Source organism: Rhinoraja longicauda, chromosome 24 (genome assembly GCF_053455715.1).
Source record: "Rhinoraja longicauda isolate Sanriku21f chromosome 24, sRhiLon1.1, whole genome shotgun sequence".
Classification (NCBI taxonomy): domain Eukaryota; kingdom Metazoa; phylum Chordata; class Chondrichthyes; order Rajiformes; family Arhynchobatidae; genus Rhinoraja; species Rhinoraja longicauda.
The window spans coordinates 5,528,487-5,542,353 of NC_135976.1; the positions used below are offsets into that span (position 1 = coordinate 5,528,487).

The following is a 13,867-nucleotide window of genomic DNA, read 5'->3' on the forward strand; positions in this document are numbered from 1 at the left end:
GAATTTAGGTAGGACTGGAGTCACTGACATAACTAGTTTAACAAAATAACTGCAGATGCTGGTACAAATCGAAGGTATTTATTTCACAAAATGCTGGAGTAACTCAGCAGGTCAAGCAGCATCTCAGGAGAGAAGGCATGGGCGACATTTCGGGTCGAGACCCTTGTTGTTGCGTGTTTGGTGAGTTGTTAGTCTGTTAGTTGAACCGAGGAACGCACAGGTGTGCTGCTCACTCGGCATGGGTTTAATAAATGTTTTATGGTTCACCGAATACTTCGTAATGGATTGATTACAAAACAACATCTATCTACATGGTCACGCCGCTCGCTGTTCACATGTTGTGGAGCGGGTGGGGACATTTAGGAGCCGTTGGTCTGTGGGCTGACACACACAGGACTCACAGTTTGAAGACGCTGCCGCAATTGCGCGCTATTCCGAGCCGTCTGCCTGCACTCTTCACGCATGCGCACAGAGGCCGCCCCCCGGGCGCAGCCTTCGCGCATGCGCTCTGGGGCCGGTTCGCGTCACTCAGTTCACCGGGGCAGCTGCGGTTGGAAATGCGCGCAGGCGCAGTGTGACCCGTGGTCGTGCAGCTGCAGCGCCTCCCCTGCGCATGCGCTCTGGAGCCGTCGGCGGCGGTTGGAAGTGCGCGCAGGCGCGGTGGTTCAAAGAGCGCACTGCCGCGAGAACGCGCGGATCAAGATGGCGGGTCCTCTTGCGGTCGCCGGCGATGTTGTGGTGGACGCGTTGCCCTACTTTGATCAGGGTTACGACGCTCCGGGAGTCCGGGAAGCGGTGAGTGTCGGAGCGGGGAAAGATGGATTTGGATGATTGATGGGATGTGCGGGCCATGTAAACTCACCGCTGTTGTAATGGAGTGAGGATGGGAGAGGGACCAGGTGGTCAATCGGGACGCAGGCGCTGGAACTGGCCGGACCTGGTGTGTGAGGATATAGGAAAGGGCCGTACGTACAGGGTGATCACTAATGGCATGAAAAAAACAACGAGAGGTCATCCTTTAATTGGGGTGCTTTTCCCCATTTCCTACCTGTGATTCAATTACCACCTTGTGGAGAAGTTTCGTCTCTCAATCTCTCTCCACAGATGCTGCCTAGCCCGCTGAGATTCTCCAACACTTTGTTTATTGCTCTAGGTTCCACCATTTACAGACTCGTGTGTGTCAAGAGAGTCAAGAGTTTACTTGCCAGAGGTACTGGCAATGGAACAATTCTGACTTACTACATTTTACCAGGGCCATTAATGCCAATGACATACAAATAAATATACAATATTCAATAATATAATCAATTAATAATGTAATTCTAGATAACCAGACCATAATAGTGCAAAACTCAAGTTGGTAGTGCAACCAAAAAAAAGTTATTTGAAGATCATAGTTGCTGAGGTAATGGTTAGTGTTGTGAGAGCCTGGTGGTTGCTGGCAAGAAGCTGTTCTTGAATGTGGAAGTTAAGGTTTTCAGGCTCCCGTACCTGCTTCCTGATGGTAGTAGTGAGATGAGAGTGTGCCCATTGTGGTATTAGGGGATTGCACGTAAGGTCGTAAGGTCAAAGTGCGTGACGCACGGAGTCTCAAGCCATCTGGAGGTCATGGCAGCTTACAGCATACATGAGTAACACATGCAACAGGTACATTCTTAAATTGAAAAAGCTGCAATATTTGCACAGTGGATTAGGGATATGTTGTATTTTATTAAATTGGAGAAGATAAGGTACACTGTTAGGGAGTCAACTGACAGGTTTACATTGATATGGCAACCTTTCCTCAGCTGTATTGATGCTTTAGGCTCTGATAATTTTATGGTTGAGTAGAGTCTTTGATATGAGTGTATGTAAGTAAGGGTGGAATTGAAGTATTGGAATGGTCCCTGATATATCTTAACATTCCCATTTTTCTGCTTCCCTCATGTTTGTTTTTATGCGTGTTAGTGCCCTAGTTAATATGGTGTACCGCTTTAAACCTCTAACAAAATATCTTTTCTTTTTTTGTATGCTTATGTTTATGTTTATTTATTTACTTATTTTCCGTGCATAATTTAAGTTATATACCCTCTGAATTGTATGGTGGGTGGGGGATATCTATCAGTTCAAATGTGTTCATGCATTGAATTGTCAAAGCTGTATTAATAAAATTCAGAAATGAACTTTGTTCAAAAAAAATAAAATAAAAAGCCGCCAAAAGGACAATTTTTGTGCTGCAAAAAATGAGGAAGAAGCTGGAGGATCTGGCGGAGGAAGAGGAACCAGGAGAAGGGCTGCCAAGCCCACGGATGCAAGAAGCAGCTGGGAAGACGTCTGGCCAACCAGCAGGAGAAGGGGAAACACGGCCGGGAAGGGAGGCAGGAGAGCAAAGCCACCGACCGGGGAGGGGGGGGGGGGGGGGAGAGTAGAGGAGAAGGAGGAGGATAGGACGGGGTTGAGCGACCTGGGAGAGGAGCAACGGGAAGAACCCAAGCCGAGGGGCCTGGAGGGTCTGCATGGGCAGAAACAGCGAGGGCTGGAGGTCGGCGACCCTCCGGGGCCTGATTGCGAAGGACCCAGGGAGCCATGCTCGATGGCCTTGGAGGAGGAGCGGATTGTCGAGCCCAAAGAGGAAGCGGAGCCGGGGAGAGGCCAATCGACAGCGGAGGCCGAGCAGCAGTGAGAGCTGGGCCGGGCACTGGGAGATGAGGCAATAGGTGTGGACCAGGCCATGGCTCTGCTTGGCGGCCCCTACCATGAGGTGTTGAGCGCCGGCCAACTGGAAGCGGACCCCTGCTGACGGAGATGGCGAGCGGGGAGAAGGGCTGGAGGGCCAACAGGAGCGGCGAGGGACCGAAGTGCTGCAGGATGCGAGGCGCGGAGCAGGGTCACTGAGCCTGGAGGAGCGCAGGAACGGGGAGAGGTGTCGGGATGCTCGGAGCACCGGGAGGGAACCGGAGATGTGCTGATGGGAGAAGACCAACTGGAGGGTCTGGGGAAAGCCGAGCTGCAGCATAGTGCAGCCGCAACAATAGAAGTAATTTCAAACATAAAATAGAAGAAAAATACGAAGTAAAGGCTGCAATGAAAGCCCTAGTAAGTGGTTGCCTGCAGAACACGGCGTGCCCTCTAGTAGGCATTGCGTGGCAACAGTACGGGTCAGGGGCTGAGACCTTGCCTGCCGTGCAATCCCCCTATAGGCCTTTGATTTTGGCTTCCTTTTTGAGCCAGGGCCTCCTATAGATTCCTTTGATGGTGGGTGGATCGGAAAGATCGGTTAATGACTAGCAATCTCTACTGTCTCCTTCGTTCCTTGGCTTTTGAGTTACCAAACCAGGTTGTGATGCAGCCAAGTCAGTATGCTCTCCACCCTATACCTGTAGAGGTTTGATAGAGCACCCAGCGACATACCAAATCTATGGGAGTAGATATGTTGGTGAGCACATTATAATTGCATAAGGTGGAAATTTAAAGAGAAATTTGTAAATGTGAAACAAACTATTTTTATTCTGTAGATACACAAAAAGCTGGAGTATCTTGGGATCAAACAGCATCTCTGGAGAAAAGGAGTAGGTGACATTTCAGGTCAAGACCTTTCTTCAGAGTAAATAGCTTTTACTTAAAATTCAGAGATTACAGTGATCTTAATATAACAGCTGATATGAAAATGCTCTTCGCTTTGTACTCTTATGAAAGGAGTGGAGCCATGGGTATACACATGACTATCTCTGCAGTCAGTCTGCCAGTGATTCAACGAGGTGTGATCTAGAGCTGAGTTTTGTATTTCCCCCTCTTGTTGTTCCGGCCTCATAAAACAGTATTTTTATAAGATGTCTTCCCCTTTTCCTGTGGTGTTTGTGTCAACTGATTGATACAATTTCTAAAATTAAGAGGTTATAATTTTTTGTTACATTTCCAGGTAATTGCATATTTTCAGTAGGTTCAACGAGTTAATTGCTGTTGTTGGACATACAGATTATAGTAATAATATAGATTATATAATTTATAATTATGCTATAATCTATATAATAATATAGATTATAGTGTTGCAATGTCACATGGGGGTGGTTGATTTGACCAATCTAGGCTCAAAGATTCCTTTCACTCAGGTGACAGGTGTAGGCTTGCACAAGTAGCATCAGTGGCTCGATTTTCAAAACTATCTTTTACTCTTTGCTTCCTCCATTGCAAGAGCACAGTTTTTGGGCAGGTACATCAAAGAGAACAATCCAATGCTTGTTTTCCCCAGTAATATGTATCAATGTTGATACTCTCCATACAGTTTTTGAATCTGTTTTTTTGTCCACTAGATGAGCGTTGGCCCTCATTCAGCTCTTCATGAAGTAGCTGCTTTGGTATTCTGTCATCATGTCCTGTGCACCTGATCTGCGATTCTTTCAACAATTTGTAAATATTGGGGAGTTTTCAGACCAAATCTGTGGTGGTGGGCCGGATCTCCGACAACGATGAGAAGGCCTACCGGGAGGAGGTGGCTGATCTGGCACTCTGGTGTCAGGACAATAATCTCCACTTGAATGTCAAAAAGACTAAGGAGCTGATTGTGAACTTTAGAAGGGCTCAACATCCAAGGACGTACACGCCACTGGAAATAAATGGGTCTACTGTGGATAGGGTGAGCAGTTTCAAATACCTGGAAGTCCACATCAAAGAGGATCTGACATGGGCAACGCACATTGCCGCACTGGTGGGTAAGGCAAAGCAGCGCCTTTACCACCTTAGACAGCTGAGGAAATTCAGAGTGTTTCTGAGGATCCTTCATTGCTTCTACTCTGGGGCTGTAGAGAGCATCCTGTCCGGCAACATTACAGTCTGGTTTGGGAATAGCTCTGCCCAGGACAAGAAGGCCCTGCAGAAAGTAGTGCGTTTGGCAGAACGCACCATGTGAACTACACTCGCCCCCCTGCAGGACCTATACATCAGGAGGTGTAGATCGAGAGCAAGCAAGATTATGAGGGACCCCTGCCACCCCAGCAACGGACTGTTCCAGATGGTACAGTCAGGCAAGCGCCTCCACTGTCACGCTGTGAAAACGGAGAGGATGAAACGGAGTTTCTTCCCACAGGCCATCAGGACTGTTAACTTTTATAACTCCAGGGACTAATTTTTGTCTACGCTGTATTAACTTTAATTTATATGCTGTAACTGTAATTCTTTTTTTTTTGTACAATCCACAGGCATTGCCACTTTCATTTCACTGCACATCGTGTATGTGACAAATAAACTTGACTTGACTTGTCTAGCTACCTAATGTGTAGTATTCTGTGCAGAATGGTCATGTGGAAGTGGTTAAGCTATCTGGCATGTCTGCTGTATATTATCCATGTATTGCAAGCCTAAAGTAAGGCGGACCTTTAACTAATGTGCTCCCCCCCCCCCCAGGACCTTTAACTAATGCGCCCCCCCCGACCTTTAACTAATGCGCTCCCCCCGAACCTTTAATCAATATGCCCCCCCCAGACCTTTAACTAATGCCCGCCCGGGAGCACTGCCGTACGTCCCGGCACGCCTTGCACCGGACATTCCTCAGATCGGGCAGCGCTGACCGCCGGGAGGTGTAGTCGCCTCTCCCACACCCGCCACCCACCCGACTGATGGCAGTGCTGTGCTCAGTGCCTTCCTCTCCCCCTCGCAGGGAGGAGCTTTAAGCGGCGTTGCCGGGCCCGCAGGAGGGGGGGTTCGAGTGGGGGGAGGGTGCGGGTAGGGGAGTGGGTGTGGGGGGGAAGGAGGCAGTGGGGTAGGAGAGGGAGTGGGGGTGAGGGGAAGGAGGGGGGGGTGAGGGGAAGGAGAGGGGGGGGTGAGGGGAAGGAGAGGGGGGGGTGAGGGGAAGGAGAGGGGGGGTGAGGGGAAGGAGAGGGGGGGGTGAGGGGAAGGAGAGGGGGGGGGTGAGGGGAAGGAGAGGGGGGGGGTGAGGGGAAGGAGAGGGGGGGGGTGAGGGGAAGGAGAGGGGGGGGGTGAGGGGAAGGAGAGGGGGGGGGTGAGGGGAAGGAGAGGGGGGGGTGAGGGGAAGGAGAGGGGGGGGTGAGGGGAAGGAGGGGGGGGTGAGGGGAAGGAGGGGGGGGTGAGGGGAAGGAGAGGGGGGGGGTGAGGGGAAGGAGAGGGGGGGGTGAGGGGAAGGAGAGGGGGGGGTGAGGGGAAGAGGAGAGGGTGGGAGGTGAGGGGAAGGAGAGGGGGGGTGTGAGGGGAAGGAGAGGGGGGGGTGTGAGGGGAAGGAGAGGGGGGGTGTGAGGGGAAGGAGAGGGGGGGTGAGGGGAAGGAGATGGGGGGGGGAGGGGAAGGGGGGCGGGGAGAGGAGGATTATGGGGAAGGGGGATAGTGAGTGTGGGGGGCAAGGAAGAGTGGGGGTGAGTGGGTTGGGTGTCGGGGTAAGTGGGGGGAAGGGGGAGCGTGTGGGGGTAGGGAAGAGGGGTGAATGGGGAGGGGGGTGGGGGGGAAAGGGTGGTGGGGAGGAGAGAGTGGGGGGAGCGGGTGGGGGGAGGATAGAGTGGGTGGGGGGAGGGAAACCAGGGGGTGGGGAGAAGGGAAGATTGGGGGTGGAGGGTGAGTGAGTGTGGGCAAGGAGAGGGGCTGGGGGGAGAGGGGGTGGGGAGAAGGGAAGATTGGGGGTTGGGGGTGGAGGGTGAGTGGGTGCGGGCAAGGAGAGTGGGGCTGGGGGGAGAGTGGGGTGCGGGCAAGGAGAATGAGGGTGGGGAGAAGGGAAGAGGGGTTGGGGAGGAGGGAAGATTTGAGTGTGGGGAGAGTGGGTGCGGGCAGGGAGAGTGAGGGTAGGGGGGGAGGGGGGAATAGGGGTGGGGAGGGAGAAATGGGGGTGGAGGCAGGGCTGGGGAGTGGGGATAGAGGAGAGGCAAGTGGGGGTGGGAGCAGGGTGAGGGGCGGGTGGGGGCAGGGAGGGGCAAGTTGGGGTGGGTAGGGGGGAGCTCCGCTACATTGAAGAGTGCATCGGTGCTACCTCCTGCACCCAATAGGATCTCACTGACTTCTTTACCATTACTACTAATTTCCATCCTGCACTCGGATTCACTTAGACCACCTCCGACATCTCCTTACCGTTTCTTGATCTCACCGTCTCCATCACAGGAGACAGACTATCAGTTATTATAAACCATGTAGGAAAGAGCTGCAAATGCTGGTTTAAATCGAAGATATATGCAAAATGCTGGAGTAACACAGCGGGAGAGGCAGCATCTCAGGAGAGAAGGAATGGGTGACGTTTCGGGTCGAGACCCTTATTCAGACAGTCTGTGTCTACCTTCTATTATAAACCCACTGACTCCCACAGCTATCTAGACAACACGTCTTCCCACCTTGCTTTCCGTAAAGACTATCCCCTACTCCGTGGGTTTTCTCCGAGATCTTCGGTTTCCTCCCACACTCCAAAGACGTACAGGTATGTAGGTTAATTGGCTGGGTAAATGTAAAAAATAAATAAATAAAAAATTGTCCTTAGTGGGTGTAGGATAGTGTTAATGTAAGGGGATAGCTGGGCGGCACGGACTTGGAGGGCCGAAAAGGCCTGTTTCCGGCTGTATATATATGATATGATATATGATATACTCCCATCTGCGCCCAAGATGAGGTGAAAGAGTTAATGGCTATTAACTTTGCATGATGAGATGCTTGGCCATTGTCTGCAAACCTGCTTGTATGCTTTTAGTGCTTCTATATTGTTGAAAGAGAAGGAAGAGAAGGCCGAAACAATTGGCCATTATAAAATGTAACGCCCATACAGGGGTAGATGAACCCTTCTCCAAGGGAAATGCCTATGCAGATCAGGTAGCCAAGGATGCAGCCTGTAGATCACATAACCTGGTACCCCCAGGACATACAGAACTAGTAAATAGAACAGTCTTGCCAGACATGAGGGAGGTTCAGGAATTACAGAGGGACGCCTCTGCACATGGGAAACAAATATGGAAACGAGGGATGCGCCATTGATTCCACCACAGGACTTTGGCTCACCCCTCTTGGCCAATTTTGGGTACCTGACGCATTCTTACCCCCCTTCACTCCCGTACACATGCTGGAAAGAAGGGAATGATTAGGATGACGAAGGAAACGTGGTGGCATCCAAAAATTCGGCAGGAGGCCTTAAAGTAAGCCTCCGAATGCAGGATTTGCAAGAAATCCAACCCAAGGAAACCTATTAAATTATCATCTGGGGCAACACCGATGCCAGCACGACCATTTGAATGTATTCAGTTTGATTTTATTGAAATGCCATGGGCCCATTGCTATAAATATTGCTTAGTGATATTAGATTTGTTCAGTAGGTGGATTGAAGCTCTACCAACCACTAATAATACTGCTGAAACTACTGTGACATTATTGTTAAGAGAAATTATTCCTAGATTAGGGCTGCCTACTGTTATAAGTTCTGATAATGGTCCACATTTTATTGCCACTGTTAACAAAGAATTATGTGAATATTTTAACATTAGATAACAGTTTCACTGTGTACATCACCCCCAAGCTTCAGGTATGGTTGAGAGAGCCAATGGAGCCCGTAAGAAAAAGAATACAAAGTTAATGGGAGAAATGGGGCAGGCGTGGATTAAGGTATTTGAAATGTGAGTAACTCCCCATAGTGTAACAAAGTTATCCCCTGCAGAGATTATCTATGGTAAACCCCTGAGAACGTCTTGGGGAGCTAGCAGACCATATGAAGGAACCCAAGATTTGCACACACTGAATGATGAGATAATAACCTATGCCCAGCAACTAACTTGTATTCTGTCAGCATTACACTTACATGTAAAAGAGTCCCAGAGGCTGCTGCCTGAAGGAGATGCAGGAGAAAAGGTCCAGTCCGGTGACTACGTGCTGATATGAAATTGGGATCAGAAAAAGTTAGGCGAACGCTGGAAAGGGCCATACCAAGTACTACTCACCATACCAACCGCCATTAAAGTCAAGACTGATGATTCTTCTTGCTATCCTGGGACTGGCCCGGAGGGACTGGACTGGAGAGGAAAATGTATTTTTGTTCTTGAGTTACGAGTTTGCTTTCCACAGCAATATCAGTGCTGGGTGTGTACCCAAGTTCCCCATACCAATGGGGAAGGGATACCTTTCTTACCCATTCCCTTTAATCTTACAGAGGTCTGAGCTGCTTACTGTTTTCATAACGTCATCCTGCGTAGTGGCTGTGTAAGTGGAAGCCAATATCGTACAGGTCCCGATAACACAAAGGTGTATGTCCCTGGATCGAGGGTAAGAAACAAATGTATATTTGCAGGATGGTAAATGCGGGGAACATACCACGATTTAAATTGGCCATTTACCCTCAGTGACTAGTCGATGCCATTTTCCATTGTCACATGGAGGGTAACGGGGTGTTTTTGGGGAAACAGCAATTGCACCTCAAATTGGCATACGGGACCATCCCGGCCGCTGAACGGTACTTATGTATGTGGATCATGGGCATACCCCTGGCTGCCTGGGCTGCTACCTGGGGACGATCAAGGATGGGGCAGGCTGAAGGGCTCTACCTCTTGGAGAGGATGCTGCTACCTGGTGTATGTTGTCCCTCAAATGAGAGCTGTGCAGCATTTGGCTGAGATATACACTCCCTTCAGGTCCAAACGAGGTATCTCAGAGTCTGAAAGATTCTGGATGATTGCCTTTCCCTTCTATGGCACGGCCCGCATCTCACGCAAACTGATTAACATGGCCTCCGCAATGGAAAAGTTGGCAAATGCCACTGCTGATGCATTTGCGGATACTCAGAAAGCCATCTCCTCTTTGACGGCTGAGGTAGTAGCCCTCCGTACCGTGGCACTGCAGAGTCGTATGGCATTAGATTTCATTATAGCAGCAAAAGGAGGGACCTGTGCAGTAGTAGGACAAGAGTGCTGTACCTACATCCCTGATGAATCCTCTAACATTACTGACCTAGCTGCCCACTTTTCTCAAGAAGTAAATAAGATCAAGAAGGTCGGGGAATATATGCGCCATTATAATGACAAGGGTGCCCCCTGGGTGCATGGCCATTCAGTTTCTTTGGAAACCTCTGGGGAACCATCTTACATTAGGACTCGATTCTGTTATTAATTGTTGTTGTATTTTTATGATTAAATGTACATGATGACGAGGGCTTTAATGTTATCATGAGATGATAAAAGGAGGGAATGAAAGAGTTAATGGCTATTAACTTTGCATGATGGGATGCTTGGCCATTGTCTGCAAACCTGCTTGTATGCTTTGGGGCTTCTATATTGTTGAAAGTGAAGGAATGTTAATTGCTCATAAGGATGTGTCTGGTAGCTGAAACTTACAATCCCTGGAAACCACAGAAATAATAAAATGGTAGAATGAATGAACAGGATGAGCCTGAACTTTGGGTCCTGAATAGCTGATGTTTGCAAATTTGCACCAGGCAGGATACAACTATGTGATTCCTAAAGCTTGTTCGACGGTATAACCTGTTATCCCTGGGAAGGATGTCTGGGAAAGATGATGGACAATGCTCTCGCTAAGATTAGGATGTGGTTAACTGTTGACTACTTGTGGGAGTGTGTAAACATGGCCTGTGGTATGATAAGGGTCCTTACCTTCGACTAATTACTTATTGTGTGGAATATTTTATGACTAGGGTGTCAGGACTATATTGTGTTCGATACAGTTTGTGATTGATTTGAAGGAAACGTGTTAAACATCCTGGCTGCAAATTCTGTATAGAAATGCTGCGAAAATGCTGTATCTTTGAGTGGAAGCAAGGGGAGTGCTGAGTATGGTCATACACCCTTAGCACTGTTCCCCCCATTCCCGTCTGACGATAATTAAAGCTTTGCTCGGTTTACTTTTAACTGTTTGTGTTGTTGTCTGTTTTAAGAAACAAGCTTTAACAGAGGTGTTCCATACCAGGACATCGGGGATTCCCCTCTTCCATCATAGATGAGGCCCCCACCAGCGTCTCCTCAATATCCCGCAGCTCCACTCTTGCTCCCCTTCCCCCCAGTCGTAACAGGGGCAGAGTCCCCCTACTCCTCGCTTTCCACCCTATCAGCTGTCACATAATCCTCCAACATTTTCGCTACCTCCACCCTACCACTAGCCACACCTTCCCCTCTCCACCCCTTTCAGCAGACCATTCCCTCCGCAACTCCCTGGTCAACTCATCCCTCCCCCCAAACTGCCGCCTCCCCAGATACTTTCCCCTGCAACTGCAACACCTGTCCCTATACCTCCCTCCTCGGCTATGTTCAAGGACCCCAACAGTTTTTTGACGGTGAGGCAGGAGTTGTAATATGAGAATTTTGCCCGAACAGTCCGTGACCCATAGGGCTGTGGCCATCGTGCTATGTTTAAAGCCCATGGCGCTGTGGCAGGTATAACAGTATAACAGTATAACAATATAACAGAGCTTTATTTGTCATTCGGTACCGAGGTACCGAACGAAACTACATAGCAGTCATAAAAAAAAGAACACAAGACACATAACCCCAACACAAACGTCCATCACAGTGACTCCAAACACCCCCTCACTGTGATGGAGGCAACAAAACTTCCACTCTCTTCCCCACGCCCACGGACAGACAGCTCGTCCCCGACCGACCCGCACAGTCCCCGCGGCCGAATCGCACCGGGCGCTGAAACGTCTCGCGGCCGAACGGGGCGATGGAAGGCCCCGCGACCAAGCCTTGCGCAGCTAAGTCCCGCGGCCGAGCCGCACCAGCGATGAAAAGTCCCGCGGCCGAGCCGCACCAGCGATGAAAAGTCCCGCGGCCGAGCTGCACCGGGCGATGTAAAGTCCCGCGGCCGAGCCGCACCGGGCGATGTTAGGCCCCGCAGCCGAGCTGCACCGGGCACTATTAAGTCCAGCGGCCGAGCCGCACCAGCGATGTAAAGTCCCGCGGCCAAGCCGCACCGGGCGATGAAAAGTCCCGCGGCCGAGCCGCACCGGGCGCTGTTAAGTCCAGCGGCCGAGCCGCACCGGGCGATGTTAGGCCCCGCAGCCGAGCCGCACCCCGCGCCGTGAGGAAGAGAAAAGTTTCCCCCACCACCCCCCCACCCACACCACCACCCCCCACACATACACAACCAAAAAAAATACAAAAACCATCCCAACACCGACACACAACAAAAAAAAAAAGGAAAAAAGACGAACAGACTGCTAGCGAGCCGCAGCCGTTAGGCGCCGCCACTTCCGCATAGTGCTATGTTTAAAGCCCATGGTGCTGTGGCAAGTAGCGCTATGTTTAAAGCCCATGGTGCTGTGGCCATCGTGCTATGTTTAAAGCCCATGGTGCTGTGGCCATAGTGCTATATTTAAAGCCCATGGCGCTGTGGCCGGTAGCACTATGTTTAAAGCCCATAGCGCTGCAGCCAACAGCACTTTGTTTAAAGCTCCACACGTTAAGCCGACAGCGCTCTGTTTAAACTTTTGCATGCCAAGCCGGCAGCGCTGTTTGTATTACCTTTGCGCGCCGTCTGTGACCGGTGGCGCTGTGTGTATTGCTTTACGCTCCAGGTCTGCGGCTGATAGCGCTTTGATTCGGGGGGGGGGGGGGTGGGGGGAGGCATGCTCAGATCCAGGCCCCTGCCATTGGTTGTCATTTGAATTTGGGAGCGACTCTATCGGCATTTATTTCAATGGCCTATATCTGCCGGTAGAAAAGCAGGTGCCGGTAAGCCACAAGGTAGTTCATGTATGAGAGGGGTTCACTGACAGGCTGAGTGGCAGACAGCGGCTGAGAGAGAGGGAGGTGTGCTGCTGTAAAACGGACCCGCGCACACTGAGACAAATATTGTTTTTGTTCTCTCTCTTGTCAATAAATCTGATTTATAACTAAACAGATGAGTGAGCCTTTTTCTGTTCCAATAGTCAGATCCTTGAACCAGTTTCCTTGTAACAGGGATTCACTTGAACATCCTCCAACCTCATCTACTGTATCCGCTGTTCCAGGTGTGGACTCCTATATATCGACGAGACCAAGTGCAGGCTCGACGATCGTTTCGCTGAACTCCGCTCAGTCTGCCTAAACCTACCTGGTCTCCCGGTTGCTAGACACTTTAACTCCCCCTCCCATTCCCACACTGACCTTTCTGTCCTGGGCCTCATCCATTGTCAGAGTGAGGCCCATCACAAATTGGAGGAACAGCACCTCGTATTTCGCTTGGGCAGCATATGGTAGCGGTATGAACATTAACTTCTCTAACTTCAAGTAACGCTTGCTTTCCCTCTCCCTCCTCCTTCCCAGTTCTCCGACCAGTCTTACTGTCTGACTACATTTTATCTCAGTTTGCTTTGTTGTTACTTTCTCCCAGCTAACAATGATCTATTCTCCATTTTCCTTGATTTCCATTCCCTTTGTCCTATTTTCACACCTTACACTTCCTTATCAATGTATCTCCCTCTCCCCTAATATCAGTCTGAAGAAGGGTCTCTATCTGAAATGTCACCCATTCCTTCTCTCCAGAGATGCTGCCTGAGTTACTCCAGCATTTTGTGTCTATCCAGCAGGATAGAATCCAGTTCTGTTTCAGCTGGATGAGAAAATCTGAAACAGGATTTTGTAAATTGGAATGAAGGGATATGAATCAATGATTGGATCAGAGACATAAGGAGATGAATAAAATGGAAAATAAAGCCTTTTATTTAAAACCCTTGAGCCTGTTCTGCAGCTCTTAGATTAGTCTCGATCTTCATTGACCTAATTTAATACACAGGTCATTTCTGATATTTTGATTCTAAGTGTAAAACCCCAATCTGGATTGGATTATTTCCATGGATTAAAAACGAGTCGGAGGAATAGATGGCAGAGGCATAACTACAAATATTTAATAATTTCTTGACAAGGGAATTCATAAGAAATCTATTTACCAAGAAATGTGGAACTTGCTACAATGATGACTGGGTGAAGAGAATCGT

At 49.7% G+C, this 13,867-nt stretch overlaps 1 protein-coding gene across 2 annotated transcripts in view; it reads left to right on the forward strand.

Annotated features, from left to right (window-relative positions):
• Positions 1–667: 667 nt before the first annotated feature.
• bcas2 (BCAS2 pre-mRNA processing factor) overlaps positions 668–13,867 on the forward strand; it is a 40,897-nt gene continuing 27,697 nt past the window's right edge. For both annotated transcript variants that reach the window (XM_078420304.1, XM_078420303.1), the window contains exon 1: positions 668–795. In XM_078420304.1, coding sequence (XP_078276430.1) covers positions 703–795 — 93 coding nt within the window. In that variant the 5' untranslated portion in view covers positions 668–702. The remainder of the gene's footprint in view (positions 796–13,867) is intronic.